This window comes from Magnolia sinica, chromosome 16 (assembly GCF_029962835.1).
Source record: "Magnolia sinica isolate HGM2019 chromosome 16, MsV1, whole genome shotgun sequence".
NCBI lineage: Eukaryota > Viridiplantae > Streptophyta > Magnoliopsida > Magnoliales > Magnoliaceae > Magnolia > Magnolia sinica.
In genome coordinates this window covers 49,443,100-49,466,306 of record NC_080588.1, presented here as the reverse complement: position 1 = coordinate 49,466,306, position 23,207 = coordinate 49,443,100, and the positions used below count along the sequence as shown (strand labels likewise).

General features: G+C 39.7%; 1 protein-coding gene across 1 annotated transcript; it reads left to right on the top strand.

The window, feature by feature from the left end:
* The first annotated feature begins 883 nt into the window (after positions 1-883).
* Positions 884-2,178, top strand: LOC131229077 (uncharacterized). The gene is made up of 2 exons (XM_058224938.1): positions 884-1,147; positions 1,831-2,178. The coding sequence occupies exons 1-2, from the start codon at positions 1,124-1,126 to the stop codon at positions 2,077-2,079; spliced, it is 273 nt and encodes a 90-aa protein (XP_058080921.1). The 5' UTR covers positions 884-1,123; the 3' UTR covers positions 2,080-2,178.
* Positions 2,179-23,207: the final 21,029 nt, after the last annotated feature.

Below are 23,207 nucleotides of genomic sequence, written 5' to 3'. Positions count from 1 at the left end.
CTTTAAATTATATATTGGGTTAAAATAAAAGGAAAAAAAAAAAAAAAATAGAGCATGGGTATTTCCAAGGCTACTTGTATTTCCTTGCAGAGGGAATTGGGTAATACCCCCTGCCTATAGTAGCATATGGGTTTTATCCACAATGTCCAATTATTTTGCCCTATCATTTTAGGATATAAGCTCAAAATAAGTCACATCCAAGATTCATGTGGATTGGATTAAAGAAAAGAATGGTGATAATGACGCTCAGTTAAAATTCTGCTAAATCATTGTGAAGTTTATTCGTTATCCGGTACAATCAAAAGGTCATGTAAACTTAGATAAAGGGTAAACACAAAAATATTAGCTTGATCAATCACTTCAGTGTCCTGCTAAATTTTTAAAGGTAGGCATTTAATCCCCACCGTGTGGTCCACTTGAATTTTGGATCTGCCTTATTTTTCAGCTTATATCCCAAAATGATTCGGCAAAATGGATGAACGGTGTGAATAAAATCCACACATCACGGTGGCCTTCGGAGCTCCAGCATAGCCGAAGTGCTACGTGGCCATCGGCCAAGAGCTGCATGCCATTCGCAATCCCCAGCTGACAGCAGGGTGGCCATGCGTCGGATTGCATGCGGCTCACGGTCGCTGTTATGATAAGGTAAAAGCAGGTACAACTGGTGTATCGTAGAGCAGACCTTTTCTATACATGTGGCACAGAAACATTTCATCAGGACTCTCTATTTGGTAGGGTCCACAGTGGATACATACAAGTCTCTTGCATCTCTCCCTTTGCTCTTTCTGACGCTGCATGTCAACCGTTGAACCATCACGGTTGATTTGAGGACCTTTGATCTGGTGGATACGATCATCCAATATTCGTAGGTTTATATCATTTATAACATCCTCCGGTAGGGAAACTAGATGGACGGTTCTGAATGACATATCCTCTGCCACGTGTACCATATTTGGTGCCAAGGGCTGTACCGTATTACTGCCTTTTCATACGCAGCATTATATTAGCAAAAGCCAGACTTTTTCTTTTATAAGAGAAAGGAAACCAAGATCCAAGGAGGGGGAGAAGGAAAAGGAAAAACATCACAAAATCGGTTCTTGTTAATTCCCTTGAGGTTCCTGTCATGGCATCTAACTTGTCTACAAAGGTAAAATCTCCCTCTCTCTCTCTCTCTCTCTCTCTCTCTCTCTCTCTCTCTCTCTCTCTCCATACATTTTTATGGTCTTAGCCATACTAGAATGTACAATGAATGGTGTCCAGAGGCCAATTCAAGCGAGTAAGTCATATTTTGGATGATCAGGACAGTTGAATTTATGGGCACCTTGTAGATCGAATGGGGGGACACCCCAAATATGTTGGAACGTATGGCTATAAATGGCCTAATTCCAACTAATGAAATTCCCTTCTCCAACTACAGATGCAATAAATATACATTTTTTTTAATTATTATTTTTTAATCCCATAGTAATGGATAGATCCAAAAGCAAGTATGATGACAAATACGACATGTATTCGGAGAAAATAGGAAGAAAAACATTATCCTTTTTGGTTTGTGAAAATTTTCTACTGGCGATCTGTCATCAAACAGCTATGCTATTCCTCCATATTAAAGGAAAAAAAAAAAAAAAACCTACTCGGTTTAGAAGATCACACCTCTTTATTACGCAGCCTACGAACAGTTGGTTAAAATGAAAGGGCCACAGATTGCATGTTTATGATATCCGGTATGAAATAATTTTTGGGTCATCCGTAATCCATTGTGGGGCCCATCAGGTCAGTGATTCTGATGCATAACCGTGAGTTAAATTCCTTTGCTCAATGCAATTTCAGAGCAATGAAACAAGGAAAGCCGATGGTGAGAAGGAGACACGGGTCCAGGCGGTGGATTACCACTCATCGGCGGTCCAGGGCCAAATGGAGAGGCAGAGGGACGTGGAGGTGATTCATCAGCTTCATCCATCTGATGGAAATTCGGGGCAAGGTGGGGCGTTGGCCGGAGCCACAGCGGCGGTAGTGAATTCGATTCAATCGGCCAAAGATGCTATCTCTGGCAATGCAAGTGAGAGTAAGAAGACATGATGCTGATGTAGTGCAATGCAATGTGGTGATTTGAATTCTGATTGGGGATAGTGGATTTCCTTTCTTGGCATTTTGATAGTAATCCATCTATTATGTTAATCTTTTTTTTTTTTTTTCCTTTTTAACGGTTTGATTTGTAATTTCCATGATTGGTTTTATTCTCACATATAAGTTAAGACCTGCGGGTGCCAGTGGGCTCCGCTAGTGCCAGACCGGACTGGAGATGACCCTCGCCCGACCTTAATCCATTTGAGCCTTGGTCCGATCCTGGCTCGAATTAGGTTGAAAAAGCCCCTGGCCTGTGAGGCCTAACTATATGCCAGGACTTGTGTGTAAGAAAAAAGATTTAAATGGTCAATGATTGGAAATAAGTCCAATTAAAGAATGGAAAAAAGGCCCTGGCCTGTGAGGCCTAACTATATGCCAGGACTTCTGTCTAAGAAAAGAGATTTAAATGGTCAATGATTTGAAAAAAGTCCAATTAAAGAATGGAAAATTGACCGTACTGACCTCAATGTTTGGTGAAATTATCCAAGAGGTACTACCTTCCAAATATTCCAAGGGTGGCCTTCAGACAACTTTTATAAATTGTTTCAAACGAAAATGCCTTTGTCCTTCCTTGGTTTAGTAATTGTACGATCTTAGAGTGCGGAAGAAGTTACCATTTATTGCACTCCCAAGAATGTGTGACATGGAGGGAAGCCTTTTTGAGCATGGGAAGGGTCAAATGTTATCTTTATTCACTTTTTTTTTTCAGACCTTCTTCTATTGTTTTCCTAGAAAAGTGAAGATTCAGAGACTAATTGTCAGAAAGGGACGCTGCTTCTCCTTGTCGTTTTTCTCATCTGAAAGCTTCTTCCATCGTGAGGTTAGTACTTTATTTTAGACATCTTCTAAGGTAAAGGAAGATCAAAGTGGAGAAGGTGGGGGTTTTGGTTGTCACGTGAAGGGAGCGTACTCTAGGGCACACCTTGATTAAACCTTCACCATTGATAGTTTAAAACTACAACTTCATGTTTTGAAACCTTACACCCTCCAAGAAACCAAACATCAACCATTGATAGTGACAACTATTACCTTTCACATTGTCAAACCACGACCCAGACCAATGGTCGTGGTTCACATGCACATTGAATCATGGTTGTCATCGCACAGTGGGTGTCATAGTTCACAACCACGACCCTCTCTGCATGACAACCACAATCCATTGTTCATCTGAACCACGACTCACCATGACTTCACGTTTTGAAACCTTCCACCCTTTAAGAAATCAAACATCAACCAATGACGGTGATAACCACGACCCTTCGTATGTGACAACTACAACCCTTCACGTTGTCAAACCACGATCCAGACCAATGGTCGTGATTCACATACACATTAGATCATGGTTGTCATTGCACAGTGGGTGTCGTGGTTCACAACCACAGTCTTCTCTACATGACAACCACGATCCATTGTTCATCTGAACAATGACCCATTATGCATGTCAACCACGATCCTTCAGGTTATGAGTCGTGGTTGTCATGTTACATGGCTTGTGGTTGGTAGTTGTTATGGGTCGTGGTTTTCACGTTACATGGGTCATAGTTGTCAGTTGTTATGGGTCTTGGTTGTCATGTTATATGGGTCATCCATCATAAATCGGATCTAATTCGTTGGTATTATTCAGGGCCAATGAATTACCTACAAATTTGTAAACTTGACACTATAGCAAGCCATCAGTGGCCCACACTGAGGAAGAAGGACAAATGCTTTGCTTACATGAGCTGTGGTTGTCATAATATATGGGTCGTGGTTTTCATGTTACACGAGTCGTGGTTATCAGTTGATATGGATCGTGGTTGTCATGTTATATGGATCATGATTGTCATGTTATAAGGATCGTGCTTTTCATTACCCTGTACAAGGCCTAACTCGTTTTCCCCACAACATTGTATCGTGGTTGTCATGTTACATGGGTCGTGGTTATCATGTTACATGCATCGTGGTTGTCAGTTGTTATGAGGCATGGTTGTCATGCCATATGGGTCGTGGTTTTTATGTTACATGGGTCGTGGTTGGATGTTGTTATGAGTCGTGGTTGTCATGCTATATGAGTCGTAGTTATCATGTTATAAGGATCATGTTTTTCGTTGCCCTTTGCAACGCCTAACTTCTTTGGCCCACAACGTTGTATCATGGTTGTCATCTTACATGGGTTGTGGTTGGCAGTTGTTGTGGGTCATGGTTCCATGCTATATGGGTCATGGTTTTCATGTTACATGGTTCGTGATTGTCAGTTCTTCTGAGTCGTGATTGTCATGTTATATGGATCGTGGTTGTCAAGTTATAAGGATTGTGCTTTTCATTGCCCTATGCAATACCCAACTCGTTTGGCCCACAACATTGTATCGTGGTTTTCATGTTACATGGTCGTGGTTGGCAGTTATTATAGGTCGTGGTTACCATGGTATATGGGTCATGGTTTTCACGTTACATGGGTTGTGGTTGTCAGTTGTTCTGGGTCGTGATTGTCATGTTATATGGGTCGTCCATCATAAATCGGATCTAATCCGTTAGTATTATTCATGGCTAATGAATTCCCTACAAATGTGTAAACTTGACACCATGTCATGCCATCAGTGGCCCACATTAAGGAAAAAGGACAAATACTGGTACCTATTGTTTTGAACTGTTGTGGTCCATCAGATTTGAGTATTTTTATCATTCTCCAGACATTTGACTTCCTTAATTTTACTAAGAGAATGGATAGAGCATATTAGACAAAATGCAATTCACGTGGCTTAGAAATGTCGCAAGGGGGAATGTATATAATGGATTTCCCATTGGAAAATGACTGTTTCCCCATACGGGGAATGTATAGGGAAATGGATTGGGAAATCCCAATGGAAAACTACTGTTTCCCCATAGGGGGAATGTATATAATGGATTTTTCAATGGAAAACGACCGTTTCCCCATACGGAACACCAACTTACCACTAACATTTGAAGCTTATTCTCTAGGACCTTCTTCTATCGTTTTCATAGAAAAGTTAAGATCGAGGACCAACTACCAGAGAGGGACAATGTTTCTCCATTTTGTTTCTTTCATTTGAAAGCTTCTTCCACTACAAGGTTAGTATTTTATTCTAGGCATTTGCTAAGGTAAAGGAAGATCAAAGGAAAATTGATAACGGTTTTAGTTGTCACGTGAAGGGAGCTTACTATAGGGGACACATTGATCAAACCTCCACATTGATAGTTTAAGACCATGACTTCACGTTTTGAAACCTTCCACCCTCCAATAAATCAAACATCAACCATTGACAATGACAACCACGACCCTTCGTACGTGATAGCCACGACCCTTCGTATGTGACGACCACAACCCTTCACATCGTCAAACCACGACCCAAACCAAGGGTTGTGGTTCACATGCCAATTGGGTTGTGGTTGTCATGTTATAAGGATCGTTCTTTTTAGGGCCGTGAAAAAAGCGCAACTCGTTGGGCCCACACTGATGCGTCATGATTGTCATGTTTTATGAGTCATGGTTACATGCTACATGGGTCGTGGTTGGCAGTTGTTATGTGTCATGGTTTTCATGCTATATGGGTCATGATTTTCATGTTACATGGGTCGTGGTTATTATGTTATATGGATCGTGGTTGTCATGTTATAAGGATTGTATTTTTCACATCCACAACACAGTGGGTGTCGTGGTTCACAACCACGATCCACTTTGTATGACAACCCCAATCCATTGTTCATCTGAACCATGACACATTATGCATGTCAACCATGATCCTTCATCCGGGTGGTGGTTGTCATGCACACTGGATCACGATTCATTGACAGTGACAACCACAACCCTTCGTAGTTGACAACCACAACCTTTCACGTTGTAAAACCACGACCCAAACAAAGGGTCGTGGTTCGCATGCGTGGTTGACAACCACGATCCATTATGAATGTGAACCATGACCCTTGGTCCGGGTCATGGTTGCCATGCACACTGGGTCGTGGTTCACAACCATGATCCAACGTGGATGACAACCACAAACCATTGTTCATCATAACTACGACAAAAGAACCACAACCCATTGTCCATGTGAACCACGACCCATTGTTCTTCATAACCACGACCCTCCGTATTGGCCTTAATGCATGGTCTTACCTCCCAATTATTCCGAGAGTGGCCTTCTGACAAATGTTATAAATTGTTTCAGATGAAAATGCCCTTGTCCTTGGATCAATAATTGCATGGTGTCAGAGCACTTTGAAGAAGTTACCTATTATTTCAGAGAATATGACTTAGACGGAAGCCTTTTTGAGCGATGGATCATGTTTTCATCCAGATTGGGCCATGGGCCTCGTGGCTGACAACTATGATCTAATATGAATGACAACCACGATCCATTGTGCATGTGAACCACGACCCTTCGTCTGGGTCATGTTTGTCATGTACAATAGGTGGTGCTTCCCAACCACGATCCAATGTGGATGACAACCATGACCCATTGTTCATAATAACCACGACCTTTCCTTTCGGTCGTGGTCGTCATCCACATAAGGTTGTGGTCATCATCCACATTGGGTCATGGTTGTCAATCACGACCCATTGTGGATGACAACCACAACCCATTGTTCGTTATGACCACAACCATTCGTCTGGCTGCCAAACTTGTTGCCCACGCAACTCTTCTGTACTTAGTCTAATATCTGATTCGGTCATCTTTATTTCACAGATATGAAGCACTCGAAGTCTTCGTCTTCAAAGTCTAAACAAACTTTCCAACATACTTGGCATTAGATAGAGATCAATGAAAAGTCCTTGGAGATTCATAACCCCTCTGCAAATGAAACAATCATCATTCCTACAATTTACGGCGTCACATGCCAATTTTACGTAACAAACCCTCTGATCAACGAAATGGTCTTGTTTTTGTAAATAATTGGATTAAGATAGAGCCAAGCATTTTAGAAGGATGTTTAGAAGAAGACAAATCTCATCAGATAGTCGGCATGGTCTGTAAAATGCAATTTTTGTGCCCTTGTTATAGTCTCATCAGTTATTTCCCACTCATTTCTTCGAGATTGCCCGACAGTGCTTCTTCAACGAAAACTTACCCTGAAGAATGGACAAATTCCTGACAAAAGGTCTTTTATCATCTCAAGCTATTTATAGTACTTGGGCTCGTGCTATTATTCAAAAACATACTGTCATACTGAAGTAGATCGGTCTTTTTGATGCAATCATAGCTACATCAAAACATTTTTTCGGGGATGCAACTATTTTCTATGGTTTTCTTAATCACTGGTCTCCAATTACCAATTCATTCCATCTTGGTTTGGGTGAGATCAGCATCACCTTGTGGGACCTCTTTCGCATAGCGAGCCTTCCTATCATGGGTAATATCTTCGACGAATATATGCCCTCAAATGAAGAATTCATTCTTACTTCTTCAGGCCGCGACATGTCTGAAGTTTCAGAAACTTCTCTTAAACTGTTTAGAGAAATGGTTAATTTCTCACAACCTAACGAAATTAATTCCCTTGACTGGCTGGCTTGTTTCTCTCAAAACTTGTCGTATAATTCCTTTTCTTCTTCAAAATCTTCATCATATATTTATTTTCATATAACCTGTCTAATAATTACATCATTACTTTGACAGCTTTACAGGTCAAAATCATCAAGACCTCAAGATTGCTTGTGAGAATATCCAGCATACTACTGAATATAGTTCTTCTTGTGAATTGACTGCTTTCTTGGCTTATTGGCTCAACTTAGTGATATTTCCAAATTCAACACAATTGGAAATCATTAAGCCATCTCTTTTTATGGTTGTAGGTGCAATGGCAGAAGGTCGAAAATATTCATTAGCTCCTCCAGTCCTTTGCTCACTATATCGTGCTTTTAGAAGCATTGTTTCTGATTCTAAAAATTCATCTTCTGAGCCTCTTTCAGTCTTAGCTCCTTAGTATTTCTTTGTAGGCTGGTTAGGAGAATATTTTCCTTAGATTTTTGCTAATTCTGAAAGAGCCTATTTGAATCCTCACCGACTCCCTCTTTGACATTATCAATTAAGGAAAATGATTGAAAAATCAAATAGCTTGGTCACCAGCAAAATAGAGAAGAATGAGCCCATTGACTTCTTTCAATTTCCGCTCACTAGTTTCCAATATGATACAAAAGTTATCGATAATGATTCCATTTCTTCTGATCCAACGAGCCACACGTGGACAGTGAATGTGTACGGTTGTTGAATTCAGTGTGTTTCTTGTGGGAATTCAGATTGTCAAAAACTAAAGGGAGAATATAAAAAAATGCCAACAAATGATATATACGCATGATCGACATCAACATGTGACCTACTTTGATGGAGTTGACTTTTGGGCCCTGACCAATGGCTTAGATTCCGGGTTCATGTGCTCTGTTTGGCTGGCCCGCGTTCTAACTCGACTTAGATTCCTCCATCCAGAATTTCTATTATATAATAATAGCTATTTTTGGAGAATCTTACTTTGTTGAAGTCCAGGTTCTCACGAAACTATATTCATAGTCCACCTGGAATTCTCTTGTTTAACTGTCGCTAACTGCCATATGAATGCTCTTTCTATTTAATTAATCTTTCCTCAGTCCAGGTGCTATCTATGATATCATCTTTCATAGGCATCAATTGGAATTGTTATCTTTTCCTGATGAAGGTAATGTTTATAATTTGGTCCGTCAATGGAAGCTTGCAGGATCCAATGAATCTACACAATTTAGGTTGGTGAATCTTTATAAAACTAAAGAGGGACAATCTCTTTACAACAATCCACCAAAGCTACTATAAAAGTGGAAGGAACTAAGCAACCCCTTTGATCTATAGTCATGATGGACACTGGATAAGATCTGAACCAATATACGAGGGTATGCGATGCAGCCCTACTTGTATCATCAGATTGCAGCAAAAGAGTGATGGTGTGACGTGATTGACACTGGATTGCTCCTCGAGACTCAAGAACCACAGCAGCAGCGAATTGGGGAGGAGTTTCTATTAAACTATATCAAACCTATGTATTAGAAATTCAGATTTAATACCGTCACTAACCTATGCACTTTATGTAAGCACATTCAACGAAGATAGAAGAATTAAATAAAGCAGAATAATCAAATAATAAAACAAGTAACTATAGAACATAAGATATTTGACATGAAAAATCCTTGCGAGGAAAAAAAACTCAAGTACAAAGTAATAAAAATCAACTATAACCAAATACCTTAGAATTTACACACTCAACTTCTTCGATTACAGAAGCACTCAATCTCCTCTTGTAATGCACAACCCCTTGCAAAAAATCATTTCCAAGCCTTTACAAGCGTTTAGAAACCCTCTCACCTCGCAAACCCTTGTCCATAGAGAGAAACCATTCGTATTTGAGAGAAACCCTTGTCTTTAAGAGAAAACCTTCATTTCAATCTGGCAAGCTATAATCACAATTAGAACTTAAATACACTGGTTCGCGCGAATCTACATAACATGTTCAATTGGATTGGACTGATTTGCACACATCACACATACAAAACTCTAACCTAACCTAACCAAACAATTTTCAAAAAAAAAATAATAATAATAATAATAATAAAAATAGTAGAAATCATATTAATCCTAATATATCAATTAAATTTCAAAAATAAATAATACTTATGCAAGCAATTATGCTAACAACCCTAAAACATGTAAAGAAATGACGACAGCTAACTCAAGGTAAAACTTCTAACTTTGGATGCAAATTTGACCTAGTAAATGACCTTTATCTACAAAATTGGTCAAGGATAACTTCCCAGTAGCATTGCTTCCTTGTAGAACTCATTGAAACCTTTCCAACATTATTCTATGGCGAAACTGAAGATCGGATTGACAAGTTAGGCCCGTTACAACCCGTGGGGTGCGCTAAGCCATTTCTACACTAGTTTAAACTTTTTGACTCCCTCATCTAGTGGTGTGCCGTAAGCCATTTTAGGTCAACAATGCATCTCACACTCATGGTGCCAAAGCTCTCCTAATCTAGTCCATTAATCTAATGGGCCTCTAGATGACTTGTTTGTTTGAGGAATGTTACTCTAATGAAAGTTTCCATTGAAGTTGTCTTGCACACATTCAATTGGTTATTGCTCAACTAGTGCATAATTGCCCATGTGTCATGTGAGTATGACATCCAAACCGTTCAAGATGTTGGCCTTGGCATGGATGTCGTCTATCATGAAAATCAGGATGATCCACACATCAGGTATGGTAGACACATGATTTGGAAGAAATCAGCAAATATCATTCTTCTCTACAGTGTATTCTAACCTGGCCCTTGAATCAAGTGTTCTTCATGCCCTGGCCGACCATTTTGATGTGTTAGATGTTGTATAGTACTTGATATGTTGACGCCTGGACGAAACACTCATCATACAACTTCATGTAACGGTTTTATTTCGAACCATGCAATCGTTGGATCAGGCCTAGGTAAAACCCAGTTCCGTGATGCCGTGACCATGGGACCCACCTTGATGCATGTTTGTATATCCACGCCATCTATCTATTTTTTTTCAGATCATTTTAGGACAAATGTGCAAAAATGAAGTAAATCCAAATCTCAGATGGATCACACCACAACAAACAGTGGTGATTGAATGATTACCATTAAAAACTTCCAGGGAGCTTAAAAAAAAAAGTTTTGGATCAAGATGATATTTGTTTTTCCCATTCATCTAGATCTATGTAATCTCATCTACAGGTTGGTTGGCAAATAAACATTATGGTGAGCACTTAGGAAATTTTTAATGGTAGGCATTCAATCACTACTTTTCCTGTGGTGTTTAGAGGTGTACACGAGTCGATCCGAGCTGAGCTTTGCCCAGCTCGAGCTCGGCTCAGCCTTCGAGCTTGGGTCAGCAGCTCGGCTCGGTCAATAGTTCAATCTGGTTTGAACCGAGTTTTCGAGACGTTTTGACTGTTTGATTGGGCCATAGCAACCGTCCGACTATACCAGAGGCACCCGGCCAGTGGTCGGGTGGGGACCGCTAATCAGATGAATAGTGCTCGCCGGACAAACGCTGGAAAAATGGAGAGAGAGGAGAGGAGACTCACTTTCAGTTGTCGGTCGTCCGGATAGACACTGGAAGGAGAGTAATCGCTGGGAGCTAGAGAATGGTGAGAAGTTTGGTTTGGATTTAGGTGAACGGACGACCGAGAGGATTTGGGCGAACGGGTTAAGGTTGGGCGAACGGGAGAGAGTCAACTCAAGACAATTTGGGCGCTGGCTGCTAGAGTTAGGGTTGTGTGAACGGGTAAGGGACTAAGGGTTTTTTTTTAAAAAAAATCATATAAATACTCAACTCAACAATCGATATGAGTCGATCCGATCCAAACCGAGTCGAGTCGAGTCGAACTAGGTCTAGCTCGGACTCGACTTGAAATGTTTCGAGCTTATTAAAACTGGCTCGACTCGGCTCGAACACAATTTCGATCCAAGTCGAGTCAAGCTTTTCCGAGTCAATCCGAGCGAGCTAACGAGCTAACTCGACTCGTGTACACCTCTAGTGGAGTTGTCCACATAAAATTTGTATTTAATTTATTTTTGGTATCATGCCTTAAAATAAACTGGAAAAATAGATTAACGGAGTGGATATACAAACATACATCAAAGTGAGCCTCAAGGTCACGTCTGACCAAAGTCGGTGTTGGACGTAGATGGCGTACTAAGTAACTCAGCACGCTATAGCCTATGGAGTAGATTTTGGGGCCCACTGTGATGTATGTGTCTTATCCACATCATCCATCTCATTTTAGGCATGAGACCAAAATTGAAGGATATCCAAAGATCAAGTAGAATACACCACAGGAAACAGTGGAGATAATGGTGTCTACCATTGAAACCTTCCTAGTGCCTACAGTGATGTTTATTTATCATCTAATCTGTTCATAAGATCAAACAGACATGGGTAAAGGGAAAACATAAATATCAGCTTGATCCTATGACCCCTAAGAAATTTTCAACATTAGTTGCTCAATTCCCACTATTTTCTGTGATGTGGTCCACTTGAATTTTGGATTTGCTTCAATTTTGGACTCATACCCAAATATGAGCGGGAGAAACGGATGAACTTGTGGATAAGAAACACATACATGACGGCAGCCCCCACAGTATACTCAGTGAGTCATGCTGAATTAGCACACAATCCGCTTCCTCCAATTCTAGGCTCATGCCCTGAAATAAGCTTGAAAAGCCGATAGATGGTGTAGATAAGACACATACATGGCAGTGGGCCCAGCAGAGATTAGGGTGCCGAGTAACTCATGAGGCAATCCACCTCACTCGCAGACCAAAGCGGATTAGATGCGCCCCAGCCTCATCCAAGACCCTTACCATGTGGCTCACCTTGATGCATCTATTTTATACTCATCCATCGTTTTGATAAATCGTTTTATAATATGAGACAAAAAATGAAATAGATCCAAATCTTCAGTAGACCATACCATAAGAGGGCGCGCAAACACATCTGGCGAACAATGAGAGAGCACGCAACACATCCGGCACTCAGCAGGGATGAGCGCCCAACCAGACAGGTACGCGTAACAGGCTAAATGGTTTGGGGGATGGCCTGAGGATGAGTCATATTTCTTCTAAAGATAATAAGCTCAAAAGAATGTGTTCATGAACTTGTGTCTTTTATAATTGTTGTTGATCATCTTTCCTTTGTTAAGGAAAGGAGATTCAAGATGGTACATGGAAGATTTATAGCTTGCCATATTACAGGATTCGTCATCATCATATAATCTCATGTACAGCCATCCTTTTGATTGGGCAAAATTTTCTTGAATAATCTTCACAATCAAAATCTTTTCATCTTTCAAGGATGATATTTCTTTATAAAAGGGGCATTGAAAGTGCATTAGATGTGCCCTAGCCTCATTCAAGACAGTCCAGCCCTTACAATGGGGCCCACCTTGATGCACCTATTTTATATCCATCCATCAGTTTTGACAAATCATTTTATAATATGAGACAAAAAATGAAATAGATCCAAATCTTCAATGAACCGTATCATAAGAAACAATGGTTATTGGTCATTAAAAACTTTTTATAGGCTACAAAAGTTTGGATCAAGATGATATTTGTTTTTTCACTTCATCTAAGTTTAGACCTTGTCAACAGGTTGGATGGAAAATAATCATGATGTAAACATTACAGTGGGCTTAGGAAGTTTTTAAGGGTGATGTGTTCTATCACCACTCTTTCCGTTCCCCTCGCAGAGGATGTGAATTTGCACTCAGAAGCTACGTGGGCCTGTTGCAATGTTTTTGAGAAATTCACCCCATCTATACTTTTGTATAGCTCAATTGAATATAGGGGACCAAAAATGAAGTGGATCCAAATTTTAAGTGAGCTACACAAGAGAGAAAAATGGGAAAGAAATGCCTACTATTGAAATCTTCCTACGTTCAATCTTGATTTTTATCTTCCATCCAAACGGTTTATTATGGGAAGATCCAAACCCCTTCAAATCCTAGGAGCCACAGCATACTAATCCAATCGGATGCATAATAAGTAGTCTGAATGGACAACGCTGCTGAAGAAAAGGAGGAATTCTCGGTTTGGTCCCAGTCGCATTCCTCATCCGAGGATAGTAGTCAGTTCGAAGTGATCCAAGATAGACAATGTGAAGCTCAAGTCAAAAGCTACAGGCAGTCCCGACCAAAAACGAATAAATTAACCACTTACATTAGTTGCAGGAAAATTTATCTCGACCAGACAAATTTGCCAACCCGCCGCGGAGCTCGAAGGGAAGACCTCTAGAATGCTCGACAGATGAATAAAGCCAAGTCCACATTCCATCCAAACTGGTGGTCAACTCAAACTCATGACACAATCCACGTTTAACAAACCAACAGTAAAGGCCCGTGTCCACATTAGTCAGGGCCTATTCGACCAAAAGTCCCGAGCCGAGGCCAGGGAGGAATGCTGACGCTTCATGCGCTAAAATAATAAACTACCTTGAGCAGGCATGACCGATTACCTCGCCGACAGATATGCACGATATGCTACACGATCCCTAGATTGCGGGCAATATCCCCACGATCCGAAAATCCCACTGATTGAGCGGATCGTGCCAAGATTAACGGACCCAGTCCGTCTGATGATCAGGTATAAATACAATGAAGACCCCATTGCTACAGGTACGCAACATCTTGCACTCTCCCTCTACTTCCCAACTTAGACCCAGATTCCCTTGACCTGACTTAGGCATCAAAGGGTCCCCCGGCTTAGCCAACACTACCAAAAAAACAATGAAAGGCTACGGACTATTCTGGTTTTTAGCTATGCCTATAAACTGTAGCTCATTTGCTATGGCTTAAAACGCCGCGCGTGCGAATTCTGAGAGAATTTCTACGACTTATCACATCAATCAATCAATCCCATCATGTCAAGTACATATCAAGTACACCATCACCTCTCACCCATCCCCAAGCAACTCTAAAGTCAAAAGTTTCTTACACCACCCATACCTTTCTTACAAAATCTACCACAAAAGTCAAAAAGGCCCTTACACACCCATCCCTCTCTCTCCCATCCATCACTCTATCACATCTCTCTCTTTACAACCCTTTCTCTCCCATTTTTCAACTCATTCCAAGCAACCCAAAAACTGTAGCTAATACTGTCCAAACCGTAGCTAAAGGCTAACTCTGTCAGACCTGCGTACAACCTTGGATACCCCATAAGGGACTCTACAAGGCCCATTAAAATGTGTGTTCTCCATCTAATACGTCTATCCGTTTGTTAAGAGTATTTTAGGGCAAGAACCCAAAAAAGGAAGTAGATCGAAAGCTCAACTGGACCACATGGTAGGAAAGAGTGGAGATTAATCCATTGATCGATGGTGTGGTTCAATTTGACCTTTGATTTGCCTAGATGTTGGGTTCATTCCCTATAAAAAAATTACAAAATTAATGGACAGAGTGGATATATCGATTGCATCAAGATGGGCCCCACAAAGCCCTTGACAAGGTCGTCCATCCAGATCCCGTGAAATGTGAATCGTGGAGGGGCTGTTACGGATTGCACAATGGCTATGGTCATATTGGATTTTAGCTACGGTTAAAAACCATAGTAGGGCCGTAACAGGTAAAAATGCGGAAAACCGCGTAGCCTTTTTCTTTTCTCCCTCTCACGAAATGTTCATTTCCCTCCACTCAACCCTATTCCCCCGCCCCCCCCCCCTCTCTCTCTCTCTCTCTCTCTCTCTCTCTCTCTCTCTCTCTCCATCTCCCGCACCGCTCTTCTCTATCTTTCTCAATCTCAATCTCACACCCGTCAAAACCCCTTTCTCATTCCCACGTCTCCCCCTTCCTTTCTCATTCCCTCGCTCTCCGGGTTTGCATGTGATGATTCCAACAGAGAAGAGGCAGTGGCAGAGGTTCAAGGGGGTTCTAATGGCGGATGCGGAAAGGATTTTGGGGGCTGTCAGATTTGGGTGATGGCCTGACCTGATGGATTTGAAGGGACTACAATGAGGGTGGATTTGGCCTGATCGGATTGCAATGGGCGACATCTATGGTCGAAGGTTGGATGAGAACAAAGGTTTTCAGCGGTTACAGCTAAGGAGAGATGGGTTTTCAGTTTTCAATGAGGGGACGGTGGTGGGTTTCAATGAGCGGAGATGATAGGTCTGAGTTGATGCCGAATTTGTAACACAGGTAGATCAGAGATGGTGATGGATCTGAGCAGATGTTGGATTTGGTGAGTGAAGATGGAGACCCGAGCTCGAGCAGTGCCATTACTTCAGAAAGTGATGTCAGTGGCTATCAACATGTTGTTATATCTACATGGTATTTGGTCTATCAAGTTCGTCCATAGTTCCACAAGGCATTTGTCCACCGTGGGTACATGTCTTTCCTTCTTCTCTTAGTCCTTTGCCTTTGGGAGTCCTAGAGGTCATGCTTTTGTTAGATTCTTGCAAGCAGTTTTCATTTATTTGATGCTTTCTTAAATGTAGATGTCCTCCATTCAAGTGAGGATCTGCAGGTTTCTTTGCTATAAAAAGAGTTTCAGGGGACTTGCTCTTAAAGAGGACAGTTCGTTTCATCTGTTACGACCATGAAGAAAGTCTTTGATTAGATTATTAGGGACCTGTTAGAAGTGCTCTTTGATCTTTATTTATAAATTGTGTAATTTTCATTAGTTTGGTGATAAATTGTTCTTAAAGTGCTTAGGATGCTTTAGTACTTACATATTGGAATTAATCAAAACTTGTGGAAAAAGTAGTGATCTGGCCCACATTTGCCAAAAAAAAAAAAGTTGTTGATAAATTGCATTTTAGGTATGAAAAGGGCTTTATGGCTACTAGCAGTTTTCCAAGACATGTAGAACCTTTTACTTTAACAGACTATTAAATAGCACTTGATTGTAATCAACTTATGTAATAGTCTATTACACTGCTCATGTGGGATCAGTGCTCTCATTGCTGATCCCAAGCCTAGATAAAGGAGAGGGGTTGCATCTGGTTGGCAGCCGCCATCAAGCTTATGCCATTACTTCGATCATGAATCCTAACAATATGACATGCCAAACAAAATATTATAATAAGAATAACAACAACAACAACATTAACAACAAGTCCTGCTTATACTCCAGTCTAAATACAAAAACTCCAGTCCTGTTTAATACTCCAGTCTAAATATATAAAAAGAAAACCAGGATTGAAATTGAGAAGAATATATAACTTGATATCCCCACTGAAACCCAGGTTAAGGAATCCATTGTTGTTAGGTTTGCAGTTGGGAATGATGATGAGGATTTTTTTTTTCCCACAAAGGAATATATAGACCATAAAGTTTATTTATGAGCACAACTCACTTTGTTTTTTTCAAAAAAGATGGTCAGAGTTCATGTCTGCCTACAAATTTTGTTAATTTTCCTTGGTTTACTTTTAGCTTCTGACAGGTAAAATTTCAATGAATGAGTGATTTCGATCAAAATGAAGGCTTGAAACTATTGTACATTTGTAGTGGTTCAGATTTTGTCAGGTTGTTGTCAAATATGTAAATTGCTGAAACACACATACATGGATGTCTCATGAACCCGTAAAGCGACACTTTTGATTTTATGTATGCATTTATATGTATGTTTGTGTAGTGCATATGAATGTAGTTATGGATGGACATTACTATGTATGTGTATTGTGTAGCGAGTATGTATGTGCATGCACATATGTATTAATGTAGGTTGTTTGTGGTTGATCTCAAACATCAAAAAGAAGCTTTGTATATGCATTTAAATGCTCCTTTTTGTAACCATATTTGTTAGTTGAATGTTAACCACTGTCCATTTGTGCTATAGAGGAAACTTCTTGTACTATATAGAACCACAACCCATTTTAAACATGTGTACAAGAAACCCCAACATGACCAATTTTGTTTGTTCCCAAACTGAGTTGGGTGTATTTTTCTCTTTTCTTTTTGCAAGATGCATTTGTGCTCTGCAAAGTTTTAAAAAAGAGTGGACCGGGCCCGAAAAATGGTGAACAGCATGGAGCACCATTTAGAGAAGAAGATTGGGATGATGATGCGGGAAACAATTCTTCGTTATCTCTTCCTCTTGCTGGCTCTAGTTCTCCTTCACCTGGTTCAGCAGATGGCCAAAATATGGTCATGACAAACTGCGCAACTGAGGCTGGGATAGGGTGTGATTCATTGTTGGAACCACACAACTGTCTCCTGTTGTTGGCGAGGAGGATCCTTCTTTGCTTGAGTATTTTAATATCAATGAGCTGCTGTCGAAATTGTTTGACAAGGACATTGAGGCTTCAGCTTCCCATGGAAGTCATACTGTTGAGGTAACGAGCTAGTCTTGTGGCTCTTTTGGCAGAATAATATTTGGCTATAGCATTACTCGGTGCATTTATACCAGGTTGTACTCGTTAGCAATTTCCTTCAAAGGTCTAAGCTTCTCATTTCCCAGTAGTTACACAGTAGTGCTTGATTCAACAGTAGTGCTTGTTTCACTGTAATTACACAGTAGTGCTTGATTCAACATATCTGGGCTGCCACTTATGGGCTAGTGAATTGGAATTTTTGTTTCATCATTTCAATTTTTTTCTTTTTAACCATTCTAATATCATGGCTCATGGATCTCTCTCAAGCACAACCTTTCATCTTTTGACTTCCATGTTGGTTTAGCTATGCTTTTTTATGTCTTGAGAACTTATGGAATATTTTCATTGATGGAAATGAAGTTCCTGTTAGAAGCTGTATTTTCATTGATGTTGGCACTCTGTTTTTGAAAATTCTGTTTGGTCATTTTAATGGTTTTGTGAAATCGAAACCCATGTAAATAGAATAAATATGAAATCTAATGTTCAACATGGTTTTTTAATAAGATACCACAAACATTAAAGAGTGTTTATTAGCTCAAAAGATTGCATTACAGCAAAGTCAAATGGTTGCAGAATTTTAGTGCATGTTACCTCTAAAGATTGCTTATAGCAAAGTCAAATGTTTGTAGAATTTTAGTACCTTTTTCCTTCCACCTCTGCAGATACCTGCTGGACAGTCAAGATCAGGAAGTCCATGGTCAGTTTTTGAAGACCAGGTCAGTGTGCTCTACTGATCTGTTTTTTGTTAAATTTCTGAAATCATTTGATTGCAAGGAGACAATCTACTGATACATATTTGCTAGAGGATTTGGAGAAAGTAATCCAATAATATCCTCTTTTTTTTCTTTTTTTTTTCTTCTTTTTTTTTTTAAAAATGTTGGGCCTTGAAAGATTATGATCTTTCTGTATTTGTTTATTTAGAATAATTTTTTGCAATTCCATGTCATAGTATACCATGATAAACTGAATTATTTTGTTTTAGTTGTGACAATTCAATTTCAGCTTTATTCTAAATCATCTCTTTTCTTGGCAAGGAAGTACAAACTTAGAGGCCATCCAAATCATTAAGAAAGCTAGAGGATCCTTAAAGGATCAGTTTTTAGATGAAGTATGTTCCCTTAGTTTTCAAAGTTTGTGTTGTGTACTGCTTTGCTGTGACCTAAGAATTAGTCTTCTTTTTGATGTCTACGGCAATACTTTTTGGGGAACGGGATGGGTACATGCTCGAACACATCATCAAATGGCATTTATTTACAATGGTTTATTTCAATACTTAGATTTTTTGTAGTCTGAGAGTTGCATGCAACCTAAGGAACGGCCCAGATCAAACAAACACATTTTACATTTGCATGTGGGCAATCGCGAGTAGACATGGCAGAGTTCAATCACTACATCTAATCACATATAAAAATTCTTCAATAAATTGCTGATGGCATTTGTATTGATTTTGTAATGTTTCTAGAATGGGAAATACTGCCTAGCAGACGATACCTTACCAGATGGATTCGAAGTTAGAAAAGGGGACATGGTGGCATACCCACCTTATGCCATGGGCAGGATGAAGTTCATATGGGGTGACGATGCAGAGGTTTTCTGCACAGAAGTTAAAATTGGAGTCTTGGTGTCTTTGTTTATCTAAAACATATCATTTGCATAGATTGGATTTATTTTTGTGTACTGTAGCAACCAAACAGTTGTCATTTGTATAAGCTATGCATCCACCATCCATTTAAGAATTCCTGTGTGTTTGCCAAGTAAGAACAGAAACAGTTGTAGAAACTCACATCATTAACAGCCATCCTTAGTAGCCTCACTTCCATTCCTTTTTTGTCCCTTTGCTGCCTTTTGTTTTGTGGTCATGCAGGGTAGGGTGACAAGAGGTATATAGTGTGAGTTTCAGACTGAAAACTGATACAAATCCCTTTGAGATTGCAAAGTGCAAGACACGTGTCTGCAATTGGGGTATATAGTGTACAAATTTCTTGAATTTTACTCTTTTGTTTTATGTAGGAATTTAAATTCACTTCTTCTCGTATCCAATTCTTCTTTTATGCTTTCAGATCCTTCCACATGATTGTAGAGAATGGACAGTCATGATCTAACAGTCATGGGGCATGCAGGACTCACGTCGCAGGAGATCAGCATCCTTGGCGGGTTCCGGCCTTAGGGACGAAATGTCACCAATACCCTCAAGATTGCCTTCTTCCTCCCAAGTTTTTTTTTCCCCGTGTCTTGCTGATTGTTGGGTCCTGCAGGTTTTGGAGACGGCAGTCGTTCTGGAATGTGTGCCTGCACCTGTAGCTGCAGCTGCAACCTCTGTCCAGGCTCCGTATTGTAATTAAGTTACTTTCTAGTTAGACTGAAAAGGTATGTAACTGTAATTTGTAGGCTGCTTCCTCATTATGATACTTGGAAACATTATTAGTTTGTTAGTTGCTTTTCATTAGACTGAATTTGGCAATCCAATTCCCTTGTGCACCCAAACTCAGCACAAGATATCATTGTGAATTGAAAGGCTCGAATGATTCTGCAATCTATTGGTAGAATCAATAGGTGTTCAAATGAGTGAGATAAAGTTCCGTTAAAGAGCATTTCTGTGGGGTAGAACCTCATCAGGGAATATAAGGTTTTCACATGGCTGATCCTGAGTCCTCATCGAAGCACGTATACTGTGGTTTAAGATAATATTTTTGGTGTAGAGCCATGAGATTTGATAGTGGACTGGAAAAGCCACCTACAAATGCTTTATGCCCAATCATATATTGGCTTTTGTCTAATTTCACTATAAACATTCTAATTGTTGATTTTTTTTTAGTAGGACCTGCATTGTTGGTGGATGTTCCAAGGGATACAAACTTAACAGGTAAATTCTACTTCTGAGTAATATCTATTAACTATAATTGGAAAGTTGTCCTTTAACTTTCTTTTGATGTATGTTTTGAATTGAGCTCTTTGATTTTCTGCTGCTTAATTTGAACTGCTAAACAGATTCAACTACAATATGATTTCTTTCATATTCCTCAGCTTAATTGTATGGAAAGGGCATTAATTTTATTCTCTTTAACATTTATGCATAGTGTGTTGGTCTGCATTGTACTACACCAAGCAAGGTATGCTCTCATGAGCTAGTGACATCAGTTTGCTTGTCTAGGTGACCATTTGCAAATAGAATTCTAACTGTCATAGTTTTGATTATTATTATTTTTCTTAAAGTATTTACTAGGTGAAATAAATAACAAGCACATGGATTTGGCATCTGGGCACCTGTAACGAGGCCATTACAGCATCTGTCATATGGATAATGAATAGATAGGAAGGCAAGATAGAAGTCATTAGTAACAACCAAAAAGTCATCTAGCTCTTAAAAAAAAGTAAATTACTTAGTTGCCTCATCCGAACACTGGCTTTAAATTTCTGCTGCAACACTTCTTGGCATTCGTTCAATATTAATAAACTTGACATTATTTTAGCATTCTTTTTATATATTCATCTACCATTATTTCTTTGAGAAATATTAATTGCAATTAATGATGAAAGAAAAGTTTTGAAGCCGTAAGGCAAAAAGAATCCATCCTAAAGGACTCACTCTTATCTATTCGCAAATCGCTTGATCATTTATTACAACTAGTTAGCTTGAGTCAAGTACGACTTTAATACACCCACACTTCTTAATTGTACCTGTAAATTTAATACAGGTCCTCGATCACACATGTGGCCTTATGTTTGATTGAATTGTGTGAACATAATGTACAAAATTATATGTGCACTCATGTGCTTACTCATGTTTGGAAATTTTTAGATTATCATACTGAGATATCATAGTGACTCTTCTTTTAGATGAAAACAGGTACACGAATATCTCTAAACAATTTGATTGTGGTTGTGAATACTCAGATACATAGTATAGTACATACATAGTTTAAAAGCAATTATGAATTCTATGATAAAAACCATTTATAATGCAACAGACGAAGGATGATTATCAGTCCCAACCCAAGCCTGATAATCAGGTGGTTTATGATGTCCATGGGTTGGGTTGGGCCTGAAATAAAAGGTGATTAAAAAGAGGCCAAGCTCGTGACTTTTGGGTCTATTACTAAACGGGTTGACCCATTTAGCCAAGGGCGATCCAGATCGGTGGGTAACATGTTGGAAATCAAGTGTGGTAAAATTGAGAGAGACTTGGTTGCGACCCTGATCCAGCAATGTTGGTGAGAACCTGACCGTAGGGGCCCACCTTAATGTATGTACTTTATATCCACACCGTTAATCTGTTTTACAGGTTATTTCAGGCCATGGTCCCAAAACCGAAGCAGATATAAATTCAGGTGGACCACACCACAAGAAACGGTCAGAGATTTTTTTATATCCTACAATCAAATTTGGTGTGTTCTATGGTTCATGGAGGGTTTGTGGATGCTTGTGCTTACTTCTTGGCACCATCCAAAAGAAAAGAAAAGGATTTAAGTGAAAAGAAGCAAGGGCTATCAACAGGTCGGGTTCAGGTTGGGTCCTATAGTACTGGTTCTGACTTAGCTGGTTAACATCTTACTGGGTCTTAGTCACTTCCGTGCCCGAGTCTCATTCTTGAGGACCCAGACCCAGATCCAATCAGGTTCCGCTGCCCATTGGGTACCCAGTGGTTCTTTAAATCTTTTTCAGCTATTTAGATAACTATAATTCACTTCTTGCAGTTTTGTCAACTTCGATAACACCTGATACACAAAGTCCATTGGCATATTTGCACTACCATTTGCTATATTTAGGATCATCTACAGGAAGCCTCAGATCATGGAAAATTCTATCAAGATCTTGTTAAATGCAGGTCTTGGGATGGCCATATTCCAAGTATGTCCATTGCATTTTCAGCTCAATCTTCAAAACACACGCAAACACATTTTCAGCCTCTTACGTATAATGTCATAACATGTAATTTCTTACATTTTGTATGATGAAATTGATTTTCATCCTTGTACAGTAAGCTTTCGGATCAAAGTGAAGCAAAGAATAGGGTGTTAGTTAATGGCAAATTGATAACCAGTAGAGGCACATCCATGGAGTTTTCGCTTATGATTGTTGAGAAGCTATTTGGCTGCGAGAAGGCATTGGATCTTGCTGCTAATGAGAACTTTAAATAGACATATAACTATTATGTTGGCATTGTACTTTTGTGAATGGAAATGAATGATTGTATATGATTGAACGAATGAATAATTGTGTTTGATTGAATGAA